The sequence below is a fragment of the Oryctolagus cuniculus genome, chromosome 5, assembly GCF_964237555.1.
Source record: "Oryctolagus cuniculus chromosome 5, mOryCun1.1, whole genome shotgun sequence".
Lineage (NCBI taxonomy): Eukaryota > Metazoa > Chordata > Mammalia > Lagomorpha > Leporidae > Oryctolagus > Oryctolagus cuniculus.
In genome coordinates, this window is record NC_091436.1 from 61,126,421 (window position 1) to 61,144,935 (window position 18,515).

Sequence of the window (18,515 nt, forward strand, 5' to 3'; positions counted from 1 at the left end):
TCCTTCTTTTTAAAGATTTATTTATTTATTTATTTATTTATTTAAAAGGCAGGGTTACAGAGAGAGGCAGAGGCAGAGGCAGAGAGAGATCCTTCAGCTGCTGGTTCACTCCCCAAATAGCCACAACAGCCGGGGCTGGGCCAGGCCAAAGCCAGGAGTCAGGAGCCAGGAGCTTCTTCCGGGTTCCCCCCGAGGGTGCAGGGACCCAAGTGCTTGGAGAATCTTCTACTGCTTTCCCAGGCCACAGCAGAGAGCTGGATGGGAAGTGGAGCAGCTGGGACTGGAACTGGTGCCCTCATGGGATGCCAGCAGCACAGGCAGCAGCCTAACCCACTGCGCCATGACACTGGCCCCTACAAGTTCCTTCTTTTACCTCTCTGGGGATTTGCTATTTGAGTCTGAGGAATAAACTGGCAGTAGTTAGGAGGAGAGGCAAAGGACATTATTAGGTGCATAGCACAGGACAGTGAGTATCCATTAGCCCAGGGGAGAGGAACAGGTGTCAAGATGTTTGGAGAGATGAATGGGCCCCAGGAGCAGACATTGTGAGGAGTCATTTGGGTTAATAGACAGTCAGGGTGGTCCCAGCGGAATGTGGGGTGTAAAATGCTTGCTTCCCCCCAAAAGGTTATCTTTAGCAAGAACAAAATGTCTGCCCTCCTTCCTTCCTTCAGAATCTCTAAATTTACCATGAGAATAGCAAGGGAGTTTACAGTTTATTGTAAAAACAAGCTAGGGCCGGAGCTGCAGCTCAATAGGCTAATCCTCCACCTAGCGGCGCCGGCACACCGGGTTCTAGTCCCGGTTGCCCCTCTTCCAGGCCAGCTCTCTGCTGTGGCCAGGGAGTGCAGTGGAGGATGGCCCAAGTGCTTGGGCCCTGCACCCCATGGGAGACCAGGATAAGTACCTGGCTCCTGCCATCGGATCAGCGCAGTGCGCCGGCCGCAGTGCTCCAGCTGCGGCGGCCATTGGAGGGTGAACCAACGGCAAAAGGAAGACCTTTCTCTCTGTCTCTCTCTCTCACTGTCCACTCTGCCTGTCCAAAAAAAAAAAAAAAAAAAAAAAAAAAAAAAAAAAACCAACAAAAAACAAACAAACAAAACAAAACCAAACAAAAACAAGCTAGGTATCCCACCCTGTGATGCCAGACAGGATAAAGAATGTAAACCAGGTCTATTTTGGGGGTTGTCCCACCTTATTGATGGACAGTTTCGTCCCCAGAATTGTACTTCAAAACCCCAGTGCCACAGGCTACTTTGGGTTTTGCTTCTCTTGCAGCTCTCCTGCATGCCACTCTGGCTAGAGGTCTTTGACTCCAATAAATCTTGCTTTTAAACCTTTAAATCTCGCTTTTCTCTTTGCCTTGTCTACGTGGAAATTCTTCTTCCAAGTGAGACAAAGAACCGAGGTAAAAATAATTTCTCCGTTGCTGTTTTCCTGTAACAACAGGAGCTTAGAACAAAGTTTGTCTGGGCTGAGTGTGGAGTCCACTCTAATCCGCTTTCCTGCTGGTTAATCTCTCTCGGCGATAGATTAGAGGGAGGGGGCTCAAGACAGTGGCATTGCTTCCAGAGAAACTCCCCAGAAAAGAGAACTCCAGGACAGCCCCTCGTCACTCTGTGTGGAGAAGGAGGGGCCAAGAGCCAGAGGTCAGAGAGGCCTTGGTTCTGAGACTGCTTTTGAGTTGGAAGTCCTCAGCCATAGTTTTGGGGTATCATTTGCTGAGCTCCAACATCGAAAAGTTCAGATTCATGATGAAGGCCCATCCCATGAGAGGCTTTGCAGGGGGTCGGGGGATGCAGGTGGGGAGTAGCCCCACCCTTGAACTTGAGAAACAAGCCAGGCCCAGGAAGAAAGAGTAAAGCAAAGTCCACAAACTGTAGAGTAAGATAAATGCCGAGACAGGCCAGCAGGGAGAGCTCAAAAGAGGCAGCAGACTCCTCTTCCTTTCCAAGCTGGCCTGCTCATTCGGACGTGGCCAGGCAGGCATTTTCCAGGCAACCAGCCGAGGGCCGGCTTTACTGAGTGGCGGAGCAGGCAGTGGTGTGATTTTAGGCAGGGCTCCCAGCCCCAAATAGCAGGTACTGTGTTACAGCAGGTACATTTTGTTATGACTTTGTTCTTCTGGGTCTTGAAGCTCTCATCTTGGTGAGGTCATCCTTTCCCATGATGCTCGTGATGGGACTACCAGTCACACAGAGCTTCTGTCTTGATGCTCAGCTCCATCTTTCACGGTGGGGATGAGGAAATGAATTGACAGCCAGTAGACATAAACCCCAGCTGGGAAGTGGCTTGGGATGGACATTCGAGGAGAGTTCAAGCGTAGTGGTAGAAGAAGCCCTAGCTTCTTCTGTTAGGGGCAGGCTCAGGCTAGTCACTGAGATCCCCCCAAGATAACAAGAAACACTTGAGGCCCGGTGCTGTGGCCCACTAGGTTAATCCTCTGCCTGCAGTGCCTGCATCCCATATGGGTGCCGGGTTCTGGTCCTGGCTACTTCTCTTCCAGTCCAGCTCTCTGCTGTGGCCTGGGAGGGCAGTGGAGGATGGCCCAAGTGCTTGGGCCCGTGCACCCACATGGGAGACCAGGACGAAGCGCCTGGCTCCTGGCTTTGGATTGGCGAAGCACATCCATGGTGGCCATTTGGGGGGTGAACCAATAGAAGACCTTTCTCTCTCTCTCTCTCTCTCTCTCTGTCTGTAACTCTACCTGTCAAATAAATAAATAAAAATCTTTAAAAAAAAAAAAACACTTGAGGGTGGGTTTGGTTTGGTTTGGTTTTTGGTGAATTTAAAATTCATCATAGCACTTCACACTGAAAGACCTACAATTTTGTCTGAATATTCTATTAAGAATTTCACATACGAGAATAATTATGCACACACACACAGACTTGATTCATTCTTTACTCTCTGATTCAACAATTATTTGCTGGACACATACTACATGCCAGCTACTATTCTTGGTGCCAGGATTACAACAGTGATGGAAGTATACAAATCTCTGACCTCACAGAGCTTGCACTCTAGTTGGAGCAGACAGATAATCAACAGGGCATCATCTTATCCAGTGGCAGTTTTCCATTCACATCTCATTAGGTCTCTTACTCTTCCCTCTAGAAATACTTTCTTCGCTTTGTTTCTGAGATTCTACATCCTCTTACCTTACTGTTTAGCTATCTTATACCCTGCACTGGGTACTCTTCATTTTCCTGATTTAACATGGTGAACCCCAGAACTGAGCCCCCAACTATTTCTTTTGTTTTAAGATTTTATTTATTTATTTGAGAGGTAGAGTTACAGACATTGAGAGAGAGACAAAGAGAAAGGTCTTCCTTCCGTTGGTTCACTCTCCAAATGGCCGCCATGGCCAGAGCTGTGCCGATCCAAAGCCTAGAGCCAGGAGCTTCCTCTAGGTCTCCCACGTGGGTGCAGGAGCCCAAGCACGTGGGCCATCTTCCACTGCTTTCCCAGGCCATAGCAGAGAGCTGGATTGGAAGTGAAGCAGCCAGGACTTGAACCGACACCCATATAGGATGCCAGCACTGCAGGCAGCAGCTTTACCTACTAAGCCACAGCGCTGGCCCCAATTTCAGAACTTTTGCATCAAAATAATTTGAAAGGCAGAGAGACAGGTGGAGAGAGACAGAGGCAGAGATATCATCCATCTGTGGTTCACTCCCCAAACGCCTGCAATAGCTGGGGCTGGGCCAGGCTAAAACCAGGAAACCAGAACTCAATCCAGTTCTCAAGTACTTGTGGCATCATCACTGCCTCCTAGGGTGTGTATTAGCAGGAGCTGGGAGAGGAGGTGGAGAGGGGACTCAAATCCGGGTACTCTAATAATGGGATGCAGGCGTCTAAGCTGCCATGCCAAACACATACCCCCAGGGAGATACATATTTTAAAAAGAGCTCAAATACAAGGAGAATGAAATGGTGGTTAACAGAGGTGGAGGAAGGGAGGGAAATAAATGGAGAGAGGGAGGTCCAACGACACCAAGTAGCAGATATGGAGGATGAACAGGTTTACAGATCCAATATGGAGCTTAACAGTAATAAAATCTTATTGCACTAGGGCTTTTTGTTAAAGAAGGACAGCAGCTCCTGCTTACCTGGGCTTCATTTTCTGCAGCATCAGCAGAAGTCAACCATGGTCCAAAAATGTTATATGGAAAATTCCAGAAATAAACAAATTCATTAGCTTTAGATTGGACATCATTTTGCTTGACTGATGAAAGCTTGCACCATCTCGTCCTGTTCCACTCTGCTTGTGAATCATCTCTTTGTCCAGTGCATTTTTGTTCTGTCCATGCCCGCCCACTAGGTACTTAGCAGCTGCCTCAGTTGTCAAACAGAGTGACCACGGCTTTGCAGTTCTTGTGTATGGGGTTTGGTATCAGCTGCCTTTTCGGATCTGCACTGGGGGTCCTGGAACATCTCCCCTACTCGTGGGGAGGGGACTGCCTTAGATGTTAGTTGCTCTAACCTTCCCTCCCCCAGAGGAAGTATGTGGCATGACGGATAGGGCAATCTGCTTCACTATGGTAACTCTGTCACTAGCTGCATTCTACAACACTGTGTTGCAAGCTCCTAATATACACAGTGCAATCTATTTTTTACAATGATGTGATAGTTTATTGAATACTGTTTATGGAATTTTTATTATGGAAAATTTCGAACACGCTTAATAAAAGATAGCATTGAATCCACCACCCAACTACAACAATAATGAACTCATAGTCATTCTTGCTTCATTTATACCCCTACGTATCTCCCACCTCCTCACTGGATTATTATTATTTTTTAAAAGATTTATTTATTTATTTGAAAGGCAGAGTTACAGAGAGGCAGAGAGAGAAAGAGGTCTTTTGTTTACTGGTTCACTCCCCATGTGTCTGCAACGGCTGGAGCTGAGCCGATCTGAAGCCAGGAGTCAGGAGCCTCCTCTGGGTTTCCCACATGGTGCAGGGGCCCAAGGACCTGGGCCATCCTCCATTGCCTTCCCAGGCCACAGCAGAGAGCTGGATCAGAAGTGGAGCAGCCGGGGCTCAAACCAGTGCCCACATGGGATTCTGGCACTGCAGGTGGTGGCCTTACCCGCTATGCCACAGCGCCGGCCCTTCACTGGTTATTTTTAAGCACATCCTACTCGTTGCATTATGTAACATGTGAGCTCTATGATGTATTATATTGTAAATGCAGATTGTAAAGAACCATGTGTAATATGATTGCCCTTTTTACAAGATAGGAGGGAGATACAGAGAGCCATCTCCCCAAATGCATACAACAGCCGAGGGTGGGCTGGGTAGAAGCTGGTGCCCTGGAACTCAATCTAGGTCTCCCACGTGAGTGGCAGGGACCCAGGTACCTGAGCCATCAGCCCTGCTTCCCAGGCTGTGCTTTAGCAAGGTGCCGGAATCTGGCAGAGCTGAGACTAGAACCCAGGCACTCAGAGAAGGGTTGCCGGTGCCCCAGGTGGCTTCTTAACCGCTACGCCAAACACCTGCCCCTGCTTTCATGTTTCTAAACTACGTATGTCTATAGAAAAAAGTCTGATAGGATGATTTCTCTTCGGTGAACATGTATTCCACGGAGAATAGATGGGTGTGGGCGGAGCAGGGGCGCTGATGCCAGATGTTGCAGCTCCATTCCTCTTGCAGTGGGATCACTTTGATTCAGGCTGTATAACTCACATGGAGAAGTAGGGATGACCAGCTGGTGGAGGTGAGGACTCTTTCTATCAGCCTCTTTTCTCCTTGGCCAGTCTGCAGCTAATAATCATCACATTAGCTTCTGTGGCTCCAGCAGTTTCTCAGTTTCCTGTCTCTTGCCATTTGCACTGGACTAGTCTTTGTTGGGGAATGCTAGCCTTGCTTTGGGGATTGTTTAGTAGCATCCTGATGTCTATGCATTGGAGGCCAGTGCGTCCTTGTCCCGCCTCCACCAGTTTTTTTTTTTTTTTTTTTTTTTTTTTTTTTTTTACAGGCAGAGTGGACAGTGAGAGAGAGAGAGAGACAGAGAGAAAGGTCTTCCTTTTGCCATTGGTTCACCCCCCAATGGCCGCCAAGGCCAGCACATCCCGCTGATCCGAAGCCAGGAGCCAAGTGCTTCTCCTGGGGTGCAGGGCCCAAGGACTTGGGCCATCCTCCACTGCACTCCCAGGCTACAGCAGAGAGCTGGCCTGGAAGAGGGGCAACCAGGACAGAATCCTGCGCCCTGACCGGGACTAGAACCTGGTGTGCCGGCGCCACAAGGCGGAGGATTAGCCTAGTGAGCCGCGGAGCCGGCTCACCTCCACCAGTTTTAACAACCAGAAATATCTTCAGACGTTGCCAAATGTCCCCTGGGAGGTAAACTTAGCCCTGGTTGAGAAAGAACCTCTGCCTTACAGTATGTGTGCAAGTGGAAACGTATGGTGTCCAGGAGACCAGCAGCAAGAATGTTCTATTTCACTCATTTTTCCAGCCGAAGTCTCAAGGAAGATGCAATTTGTGATCTGATAAAAGCTGCTATTGTGGCTTACTGCCCTGCACATTTAATTAAGCAACCTATGACACAGCGGTTAATGATTATCTGCATTTCTTGAAACATGTCCAGAAGTGACTGATTCAAGTTCAACAGGATGACAAAAGCAAGGGTCGTGAATGAAAGCTTGCTTGTCAGCCAAAACAGTGATCAGTTAAATTTTGCACTCCAGTTACCAACCAACCCATTCCATGATTCATTACCATCCTTGACACAGGAGAATATTGGCTGGAAGTTAAAAATGGGAGATCCCTTTCTAGAAAATTCATGATACTACCTACATATAAACAGCCCCATTTATTAGTTAAAAAACACACAGACTCAGTTACAAAAGATAAGGGAAAAGGGTATTTAAATATTGCATTCAATTCGGCTTTTTTTTTCCATAATGGAAACATTTTATTAGAGAACCATAGAAATGAGAAGAGGGAAAATATGAGGTCATCTTACCCACTCTCTTCAAAAGCTGCACTGTTCTGAATGCAGTCTCCTTCTGTCCTCCCCCCTCAGACAAGAATCTTATTAAATATTCCCATTTTAATTAAATAGGGTACTCCTCAGGACCTCCCCACCCCCCGGAGAAACTCAACAGACAGCAGAGGGTCTGTGTCCGTGTTTTCATGATCTCCAAGAGATGACTTCTTTAGTTAGTGGCACTATGTGGATCGCCTCTAAGGATCAGGAGATTACACACAAAGTGTGTGGCAGTTCAATAACATTTGGCCTGAAGAAGCTATTCAACTACTAGTCCTTGTTTTGGGGGCAGGCATTGTGGCAGGCCAGGCATCTCGTATCAGAGTGCAGGGTTCAGGTCCTTAGCATCTCTACTTCCAATCCAGCTTCCTGCTAATGCTTACCCTGGGAGGAAGCAGGTGATGGTCCAAGAGCTTGGGTCCCTGCCACCCATGGGGGAGACCCAGGTGGAGTTCCTGGCTCCTGGCTTGGATCTGGCCCAGCCCTAGCCGTTGTAGACATTGGAGCAGTAAGCCAGGAGATGGAAGATTCTCTCTCTCTCTCTCTGTCATTCTTCCTTTCAAATAAAGAAATCTTTTTTTTTTTTTAAATAGTAGTTACTTTTATTCTTTACCAATAAAGAAAATCCTCCCAGGATATGAGGCTGTCTCTCAGAGTTGGGGTTTGGAGTCCAAACCAGAGCCCATCTGCAATGGGGCTGCACATAAGAAAAAGGCAAAAGTCAATCACAAGGAAACTTACAGGAACGGCAAGGATGAGGTGTGGCCAGGGAATGAACTAGATGGAGCTGATAAGTTTTCTGACAGGCAGAAAAACAGCCCAAATGCTTTGTCCAGTGACAGAATGAGGGAAGAGGATTCTAAAGAGAAGGGTTCCATATGGAAAATTCCCCTCGGGGAATGGAGGAGGGCCTCCACCTTTGGTCTCTTGTCCAAGCTGGGCTCTGAAGGAGAAAGATGGAGGAGGCCTTAGGGGCAGTGTCACATACAAGCACAGAAAACAGAAAATGCAAGGGCAAGCATGGAGCATCGAGGTGCAGGAGGGGTGGGGGTGGGGGAGGAAGTGCTAAAAAAAAAAAAAAGAAAAAAAAGAAAAACCCAAAAGCACCCCAGATGGGTGTAATTCTAGCAACTGAAGCCGGGACGCTCAAGGCTGGGTCGGGTGCCTGTAGGTCAGGTGGGATGGCGCGGGCAGCCGCGGAGCATCTTGCCCAGAGATAAATTTGTCGCGCGCCTGTGTGCAAGGCGGCAGGGAGGTGTGTGTGGGGAGCTAAAATCATTAGCTCTGCCGCGCGCCATGGTAACTTCTGTTCCCTCTCCCTGCTGTCAGATGTCTTCCTGGCTGTTTCCCTCACCCCCTTCACCCCCGCACGTTTCGTAACACGGGGAGAAGGCAGGCTGGGCTCCACGCGCGGGTTAGAAATGGAAGCACGGAGCCCTCCTCGCGCCCCTCACCCCCGCCCTTCTTTCTGGAGGGCGAGGCATTGTAAACCTGAGCAGAAGTGAGGTGTATTTTTATATGGTACTTAATGGCACAAACGGTTTGACAATCACAACTTGTTCCCTGCTGCAAGACCTGCTGGCAGCTCACCTTTCCCGCCCCTACGGTGCTTCAGGGATAGCGAGACCAGAGACCCCCAGCCCTCCCCCCCAGGCTGCGGCCCGGGATCCCTTAGGAATGAATGCGCGCCGCACCAGGACGAGCCCCCGGGCCCTGCCCCGCCGCCGCCACGGGACCCCGCCCGGGCCGCCGCCCCCAGCGCCTTCCAGCAGCCGGGCGTGCCGGGCAGGGCAGGATAAGGTTACGCCGGCCTTCCTTGCCCCGGAGGGAGGACGGGAGGCGGGTCCGCGGCGCGCCGGCCGCCGGCTGGGGCGGGGGTGGCGGGGGTTCCCGCAGTTGGGCAACTCGGGCCCGCGGGGCCACGTCCCTGCTGCCGGCCGGCGCCGCACGCAAGCTGCTGAGCGCAGCCTGGGGGACGCGGGCCCCGCCATGGCCCGGGAGAGGCCACCCGGGAGGGGCTGCGGCGCCCTGCGCCGGTGCCTGCTCGGCGCCGCGCTGCTGCTCGGCCTGCGCCTCCTCGCCGAGCTGCGGAGCCCCGGGCCCGGAGCCCCCTCCCGCAGCGCCGCGCCCGCCCCGGGCCCTCGGCCGCCCGGGCCGCACCTGCAGCCGGCTCCCGGCCCTCCGCCGCGCGGCGCCAGCAGGAGGCAGGTGACCTACGTGCGCAGCGGGCGCAGAGCGCCGCCGACGGGCGACCGGCGCCGGACGCCGGAGCCGAGCTGCTGCGCCCCGCGCGGGCGCCCCCGCCCGAAGGTCAGTGGCCTCTCGCGCCGTCTGGGGCCTCGCACCCATCCACTCCCTCCCTCGTCGCGGTTCTCTCGCCTCAGGGCTGCAGGCCAGCCCTTGGGAGACCCAAGTCTTCCACTGCTTCCTTCCCCCAGGCCGTGCTCTCTTGGACGAACTCACTGGTTGCATCGTTCAATGCCCAGGTCAAATGGAGGACTAAGCAGAGTTGAGTCCGCTTGCATTGAGCGTCCACCGCGTGCCAGGCCCCCTTGAGCGCCGACATCCAGCAGCCAAAGGGCAGGAAAGCCAGGGTTACAGGGAAAGACAGGGCCTGCTGGGTGGGGTTGCCATCCCTGGGTATGCACCGTGAAGCCAGTCCAAGTCCCCTCAAGGCCCAGCACGGGCCCTGGCAGGGTGGCTGGCGCAGGGTGCGAGGCCGAGCCCCTGCACTCCTTCATGAGAACGTAATGGGCCAGAGCCCCTGGAGCAGCTGATCTTTGCGCCTTTCTCTCCCAGGCTCTGCGGAAGGGGGAGACACTCTCCCTCCGGCTGATGCTGTCTCCAGGAGCCCAGGCTACCGCTGGTCTATACCATCTGCTCCAGCACCTCTCTCTGTCTTTCTGCTCCTCTGCAGTTCCCTTTCAGGTGTTACCTTTTCCCCCTAACTCTAAATCTCACCTCCTACATAAAGTCTTAGCTCTTTAGGAGAGAACAGCCGCCTCCATGAAGCTAACACGGCTTCCATGGAACCTGGTCACGCCTATACACACTTTGGCCAAGGGCTCACCAGGTTTGTGATGTTGCCAGGTGCTGCAGAGTGGAGTTGGGTACAGAGTCCCAGGGCCTGGGCTTCCAGTGGGGTGGCCAGTCCTGTCATTGAAGCCTTGAGCCCTGCTGGAGAGTCCAGGAAAGCTGATGGGTTATGGGGCGTTTATCTAGAATATCCTAGATATTTCTTGGCTCCTTGTGACTTTGTGTCTCATGCATGGCACTCCGACCCCATTCAGAGTCTCTCTCCACATCTGCTTGTTCTGCTGTCAGCTGGCTGACAACACTATGGGTAGCTGGAATCTGTCCTACAAGTGGCAAGGTTTGGGATCTGTAGGCTCAGAGGTCGATGGAGGGCAAGATCACAGCCACACCCACGGTGATCCCGGGATGGAGATGGCTTGGCCAAGGTGGGAGGTGTGGAGGTGGTGAGAATCGGTTGGATTCTGGTGTAGCTGAGAGGTGCACGGAGTTGGGAGGTGACCGTGTCTGTGTGTGTTGGAGTTGGGTTTTAGACATGCCACGTTTGAGATACCCTTGAGACATTCAGGTGGAAGTGTAAAATGGGCTAAGGGGCAGGAGGGTCTGGAGCTTGGAGGAGCCATGCAGGCTGAAGCCACAGTGTGGGAGCGTGCACAGGTGGCACTGAGTTGTGCACAGCGGAAGATTGCCTGAGGAGGGCGCGCGGCCGACAGTGACAAGAGACCTGCCTGTGATCTGGATTGTTCTTGATGAGAGGTTACCTTGTGGCTCTGATAAATGCTTACTCCCGGGGCTCTGAGACCTAGCGATATCACAATCTCATTATTTCAGTGTGTTGTAACTCTCAATGTCTTTTGTTTAAAACAGTAAGAAAAAAGTCCTTGGATTTATTACTGTTTTGAAAGCATTCTCCTTTAGCTTCATAAAGAATAACTTTTCCTGGATTTTCATTTGCTTAGTTATTGACTTATTTTCAGGCTATACATATAATCTCTCCAAATGATTCCATATCGAGGATATTGAATTTGTTTCATTTTTCCATTATTTCACAGTTGAATTAAAATAGTCCTCAAAAGAGGAAAAAGCAGCTATCCAATCTGTCTTCCCCCTTCTGAGCAGAGGGTCCAATATCTCCTATCTGGGGACAATCTTGTTGCTTTTTACTTTGGAGCCCTACAATCAGGATTACCCTTAAGTAATTGAAATAGAAGGTGGAAGCTATTTGTTAAGTTCCTTGGATCTTTTTTGGTTTGTTGAGATGCCTGCTCAAGAATCACCAGGTTTTTGCTTCTGGGTTACCTTGCCCTAGGCACCTGCCAGACTGGTAAGGGAGAAAAAGTTCCATTTTGAAAAAGTTCTATTTTGAGCACAGATTTCTGGGTGGAGGAAAACCTGCAGGAAATAATCGGGTTGCTCAGTGTTTCTTGTGACGGATGCTGGAGATGCAACAATTCAGCAATTATATTGCCACCTTAATCACGGATCTTAAAGAAATCCATCTGTTATAAAAAAGGAAGTGTCGTGTGGTCTTCAAATACTTCTTCCTCTCCTTCCTTATCCCCCCCCCCCCTTTTTCAACCAAACCATGCCAGAACTAGCTCTAAGTATGTAGACACTTAAGCAAGCTTCATTGAAAGATGGAATTAATGGATATGTTTACTTTGGTGCAAAAGATGTTGAAATCCATGGGTAGTTTTTTTCATTAACATGCGTTTTTTCATGAATTTTTGGAGGAGCCCTTGTTTGCATGGATTTCATGTTTGTCCCCAAATAAACATCTTTTAACTGCACTCTCCATAAACTGTTTAAGGGTCCCTCTTATGGGTTCCACTTTCACATCAGAGAGTCAGAGTGTTAGCACGGTGACAGGAGAGCAAACGACAGATGACGGCTGAACACCACCCTTTACCTGGTGATTTCCCTGGAACCTATACATTGTTCTTCCATGCTTCACGCTCTAAGCATTCTGTCAGAGTGCCTCCTCTCCAGATTTCGATTACTACACATGCATAAAACATCCCTGTAATCCTCTTACTTTTCCTTCTCTCTGCTTCCTGTCTCTCTGTGTTTCTGTTTTGTTTTGCTTTTCTGTCTTAAATTGCATGGGTGTCTACTACGATTATCCTGAGTAGATCTCTCTGGGGAAGGACGTGTAGAGGATGAGATGTGGACTCCGTGATCTGTGCTCACTGTGCAGCTCTTGGGTGGATGTCACAGATCTTACAGGTTGGCAGCAAAAACAGGGCTCGTTTGCACAGGAGGAGCGCCGACTCGGGCCAAGCTTCCTGAAGAAACGCCTTCTCTCTTATCGGAGGGATTTTACTTGACATTTAACATGTTGGATAGAAAAGTGCCTTCTGAGTCACAGAGCTGCAGAACCCAGCAATGTGCTGGCTTGGGTTGTTGGTTACAGATCCTTTGGAACACTGTGTCGGTAGGGGGAGGAAGCTGTTTTCCTCTTCCCCTGAAAAAACCATATGGCAAAATCTGGTCTTTCTCACTTCTCCTCCTCCTCCTCTTGGTTTTCTAATTCTGTGATTGTCATCAAGAATAAAGAGGGGGAAGAAATGGCCCCTGCTATATCCATCTGCCTTAAGAGTCCTGATTCTTTGCAGAGTACTTGAAGTAGGTGTGACTTGCTTATGAAATATGGCCCAGCAGGAGTTCCCAGCTCCCTAGGTTTTCACGAATACCTACACTCCTGTCCTTCAGGGAATAACATTAATCAGTCTTCTCACAGCGAGCCAAGGAAGCAAAGCACTTCGATTTTTCGTACCGAGTCATTGAGGGTAATTGAATGAGCTGCAGCGGTATGTGGGCACAAAATAGCAGTTGCTATTTCGCAAAGCAAAACCAGTTTTTATGACAACGGTGATGCACCTGAGGTGGGGAATAGGACTCTGCACTGTTTCCAAACCCTGCATTTCCCCAGAGAGCCGGCTGTGGGCAAAGAAACTGCTAATGGAGGCCCGATTATTTTTCAACAACCGGTTGCAGAAGAGTTTCTGTGTAATTTGTCCAGTGCATTTTCTCCAAGGAAAACAATGTCTTGTCAGTGTTTTTGAGCAGAATTGAATTTCCTTTTCCATCTGTATAGTGAAGCCAGACTGTCCGGGGTGGCGGGCTTTTGAGTCTTTCCATCTGTGCTGTGATACCTTCGGAGTGCTCGTGTTTCTAAGGAGGCTGGCTCTGTGTTCTGTGATTCATACACAGTGACAGAAGCGGCTTGGTTTGCCCTGACACACGCACTAATGCAGGAACCCACCAGCGATGAGCTTCTTCGGAAAGCAGCACTTTGGCTGCCTACCTAGCTCACGCTGTCCCTGGGACGTCCTAAGGAATTTTCTGCTAAGAGAGGGTGGGAACCTTTACTGTCCAAGAAGAGTTTTTTGTTCTGTTTCTGTGGTGAAAAGAAAACTGAGTTAGAAGCATGGTGTAACTGACTTGAGTAGCAAGCTGGGTTGCTGGTGCATAAGGTAAATTTGGCCCATGAATTTTCTTTGACCCACATAATTTTTTTCTAAAGATCTTTTTAATTTATTTTAAAGTCAGAGTTACACACACAGAGAGAAGGAGAGGCAGAGAGAAAGAGGTCTTCCATCTGCTGGTTCACTCCCCAATTGGCTGCAATGGCTGGAGCTGCGCTGATCCGAAGCCAGGAGCCAGGAGCTTCTTCCAGGCCTCCTACGTGGGTGCAGGGGCCCAAGGATTTGGACCATTTTCCACTGCTTTCCCAGGCCACAGCAAAGAGCTGGATCAGAAGTGGAGCAAACCGGTGCCCATATAGGATGCCGGCACTGCAGGCGGTGGCTTTACCCGCTACGCCACGACGCCGGCCGCCCCACATAGTGTTTTATGCAGCTGAACTAGACGTGTTTCTGTGAGGCTCAGATTATCAGGTGAGGCCCGCCCACCCTTCCCTCTGTTTACATTACCTGTCTGATAGCCCTGAACCAGATGTGGCCAAAATTAGCAGTTGTCCTTTCCAAAAAGTGACAAAAGCAGTCACTGCTGCTAAGCGCTGGGTAGGTAGTCACTAGGTAGGGAAGCCAAGGGCCTCCTGTTCACTACGGCTAGGAAGGTGAGTGCCCTGCGGCTGGGGCCGGCCAGCCCCAGGCTGAGACTCTGGAAAGTCTGCTTGGTTAACCCAACGTTCCTTTGGTTGTAAGCAAGAAAAGTGGACTGTGTTCTAACTGAAACAAAAGAGAGAAAGAGAGGAAGAAAGAAAAGGAGAAGGAGGAAAACAAGAATCAAAGTTATTGGGAAGCCGTGGGTAGTTCTCTGGAGGAGGAGTTAGATGACCGCTGTGTGGACAAGAGGAGGAACAGAGGTGCTTTGGAAAACTCAGCTTTCTGGATTTCTTGACTTTCTCCCTCAAGGGCTCACCTCGCTGCAGGACTAGGTCTCTCTCTCCCTCCCCCTCTGTCCCTCTCTCTCTCGTAAAACTTGTTTTCATGGTCTCAAAATTCTGTAGTGTATTTTGGGTCAGGTCATTTCCATTAAAAAGTACTGATCTTAAAAACTAATAAGTTAAAGCTGCCACGCACAAAACACAAACAGTCTCCCCCCGAAGCAGTCTTGTTTCCTTCCCAAGGCTTTACAAGGTGTTGTTATCATTGACCAGCCAATGGGGGCAAACACACTGGGACCGTTCTTCCAGCCCCGGTTACGACTGGGGTGGCAGGTACTGGGGTACTATTCCTTTAGCCTTCAGAGCTTTCTGGGCAGACCCGGTGACCTTGCCAGCTCAGCAGCTTTCTCGTCCGCTGCTTTGATCACACCCACAGCAACTCGTCTGTCTCATATTGCAAACAGCAAAATGACCGAGAGGAGGGAGGACAGTCAGAGGAGCTCTCGACACACATGGGCTTGCCAGGAACTATCAACAACGAGAGCATCACCAGATCTCAAGAATTCAGGGCTGTCTTCCACTTCTTGCCAGAATGCCAATTAATCTTTTCCTTCAGCTCGGCAAACGTGCAAGCAATGCGAGCTGTATGACAATCCAGTACGGGGGCGTGGCCAGCCCTGATTGGACCTGGATGGTTGGAGGTAATCACTTAAGCGGTGAAGCCAGCTGCTTCCATTTGTGGGTCATTTTTGCTGTCACCAGCAACGTTGCCATGATGAACAACTTCGACAGACACGTTATTGACATTCAAGAATACACTGTCCCCAGGAAGAACTTCACTCAGTGCTTCATGGTCTTCGACAGACTTGACTTAGAGTGTGACATTGACTGGGGCAAAGGTTACCAGTCTGCACTTGGCACTTGGCCCCTAGGGGCAGTACCAATCCCGCCCATTTTGGAGACATCCTGTAAGGGCAGAGCCACAAGAGCTTGCTATTTGGACGAGTTGGTGGGAGGATGCAACCCAGGGCTTCAAGCAGTGTGGTTTCACTGGCATGGCCGTCTTCATGCATGACTTTCCATGCCTGGAACCAAGGCATATTAGCACTTGGCTCCAGCATGTTGTCAGCAGTCCTACTAGAAATTGGCACAAATGCTACTGTGTCAGGGCTGTAGCTGATTTTCTTAATGATTTCCTGTCTCCCCTGGCTGTAGGGTGGCTCAGCGGACTGCACTTTGTTAGTACTAGCAACGAGTTGTTTCACACCCAGTGTGTAAGTCAGAGGGCATGCTCACAGATCTACCATTTTCAGACTCCGTGACCCCGCAGCAATAATCAGGACAGCACAGTCAGCCCGAGGTGTGCCTGGAATCGTGGTTTTGATAAATCTCTGAGTCCTGGGGCATGAGTGTTGTTGCGTAATGCTTGCTGGTCTCTGCTTTCTGCAGTGAGATGTCTGTGGTGTTCAACTTTTAGCTCATCAAGACGTGGGCATCCTCGAAGAAGTGTTTTCCCGTCTTAGCAACCTCCTTTCAGAGTTTTCCATGGTCTGTTGCTCACATCATGTTTATACCTCAGGCACCTGTGAGCAGAGGACCTGCCCGAATCTATGTGTCCGGTGACCACAAAGTTATGAGTCTTTTCCTTTTCCATTTTGGCTTTGACTCAGTGGCTTTTACACTTCTATTCTGACAGCAAATCTACTGCAAAAAACTGACAGATTCTCTTCAATATTCACCCTGGATCAGCCTGCTCTGGCCACTTGCCCTACACATAGCCCAAGGGCTCCCTGCCCCTTGCTGAAGCCATTCTTATAGAAAGGGAAACTTTCTCTAAGTTGCCCCAAGAAGTCAAGTCTTTGGCATTTCTCAACTAATCAGTGTCATTTTTGCTCAATTTTGCCCTTAGGTTTTTTTCTTATATTTTATTCTATTATTTCAGCTATCCCATTTCATTGATCTTGGGCCTGAGCACCTAGAGATTAAATATAGGATTTTATTTTTTTATTTTTTATTTTTTGGCAGGCAGAGTGGACAGTGAGAGAGAGAGACAGAGAGAAAGGTCTTTCTTTGTCGTTGGTTCACCCTCCAATGGCCGCCGCGGCCGGCGCGCTGCGGCCGGCACACCACGCTGATCCGATGGCAGGAGCCAGGAGCCAGGTGCTTTTCCTGGTCTCCCATGGGGTGCAGGGCCCAAGCACCTGGGCCATCCTCCACTGCACTCCCTGGCCACAGCAGAGGGCTGGCCTGGAAGAGGGGCAACCGGGACAGAATCTGGCGCCCCGACCGGGACTAGAACCCGGTTTGCCGGCGCCGCTAGGCGGAGGATTAGCCTAGTGAGCCGCGGCGCTGGCCTAAATATAGGATTTAAAAAAAAAAAGATTTATTGACTTGAAAGTCAGAGTCACACAGGCAGAGGAAGAGAGAGAGAGAGAGCGAGAGCAAGCGAGCTTCCACCCAATGGTTCACTCCTCCAAATAGCAACAACAGAAGCCAGGAGCTTCATCTGGGTCTCACATGTGAGTGCAGGGGCCCAGGCACTTGGACCATCCTCCACTGCTTTCCCAGGCCATTATCTGGGAGCTGGATCAGAAGCAGAGCAGCTGCCCGTATGGGATGCTGGCATTTCAGGTGGTGGCTTTGCCCACTATGCCACAATGCCGGCCACAATTATAGGATTTTTTTTAAAAAAATTTTACTTATTTTTGTTTATTTTAAAGGCAGAGAGAGAGAGAGAGAGAGAGAGAGAGAGAGATATCTTTCATCTGTTGATACATTCCCCAATCCCTGCACAGTTAGGTGTGGGCCAGACTGAAGCTAGGAGCCTGGAACTCCATTTTGGTCTCCTACGTGAGTGGCAGGAGCCCAAGCACTTGGGTCATCATGTGCTGCCTCCCCTGGGACATTAGCAAGGGCTGTAAGGTGGATACTTAATGATGGATGGAAGCAAAGCAGCCACGATTTAAATTGGCACTCCGCTGTGGGATGCCACCGTTGGAAGCAGCGGCTTAACCTACTTCACCACAATGCCAGCTCCAGAATTGCTTTTTTAATAATCTCAGATGCTAGAATTTATTCATGTGTGACCACACACACACATACACGCACACACACGTATATATGCACTTCAGAAGATCTGTAGAAAGAAGAAACTTCAAAAAATACTTATTTTGGTGCAAAAATATTTGAAACACATGCATAGTTTTCCATCACACCTATTTTCCAGGAATTTCTTGAAGTCCTCTCCTCTGTATGAACTTTACGAAGTTCATGGAAAATGGAATTAAAAGATACAGTAGAAAAGATAAACTTGATTTCTCAACATGAGCTCCATCAAATTTAAGACACTTTCAAAAGTAGTGATACCAGCCATTTAGTCTATCCCCGAGGGACGGAGGGTCCTGGTCATCTAACCAAGGCAGTATTTCTTACACGATGAACTGAAGAAAACTGGATGCCCTTTAAGGATTTTTAGGGTTGGGAAACGAGAAAGATGTCAGAAGGAGCCGCAGCAGGACTGTGAGGTGGCTGCATTATGCTTTCCCACTGAGACTGGCCAGCTTGCTCCTCTTGGAGGAGAGGGATGAGCAAGGAGCATTGCCATGGAGGAGAAGGACTTCCGTGACATTTTCCAGAGTGTTTTTCTATCAAAGCTTTGGCTCATGTTCTCACAATGCACTCCTAATAAACAGATGTTATCATTCGTTGGCCCTCCAGAAAGTCAACAAGGAAAATGCCTTGAGCATCCCCCAATACCATTGGCGCAAGTAGCTGGCTTCAGCTTTGACTGGACCACTTCCACCTCCTGGTAGCCATTGCTTCGTGTCCTGTCTGGGAAAGCTGGGCTTCAGCTCCTATTCCAGTCCTTTGAAGAAATGCTGCAGGCTCCTGATGCCGCTTGTTAAAAATCTCTGTTGAAAGCCCCGTCTTGACTGCAACTGATCTGGGCACAGCAGTTTTAGCACCCACTGAGCTGAAAGCTTGCTCTACTTTAAAATTGTCGTTGGAATTGTGTGAGCTGAGCCAACTGGGATGTCTATAGTATTGTCTGTTGTTTCTCCCGGTAATGTTGGTCCTGTTCAGTGAGGCCATGAGCAAGCACTGAAGTGGGTGGCCTGCCGCCGTGGGCTTCA

At 49.8% G+C, this 18,515-nt stretch overlaps 1 protein-coding gene across 1 annotated transcript in view; it reads left to right on the plus strand.

Annotated features, from left to right (window-relative positions):
• Positions 1–8,790: 8,790 nt before the first annotated feature.
• The window catches only part of METTL24 (methyltransferase like 24), a 126,788-nt gene continuing 117,063 nt past the window's right edge, over positions 8,791–18,515 (plus strand). Inside the window, exon 1 of the mRNA XM_002714897.5 lies at positions 8,791–9,308. Coding sequence (XP_002714943.5) covers positions 8,988–9,308 — 321 coding nt within the window. The 5' untranslated portion in view covers positions 8,791–8,987. The remainder of the gene's footprint in view (positions 9,309–18,515) is intronic.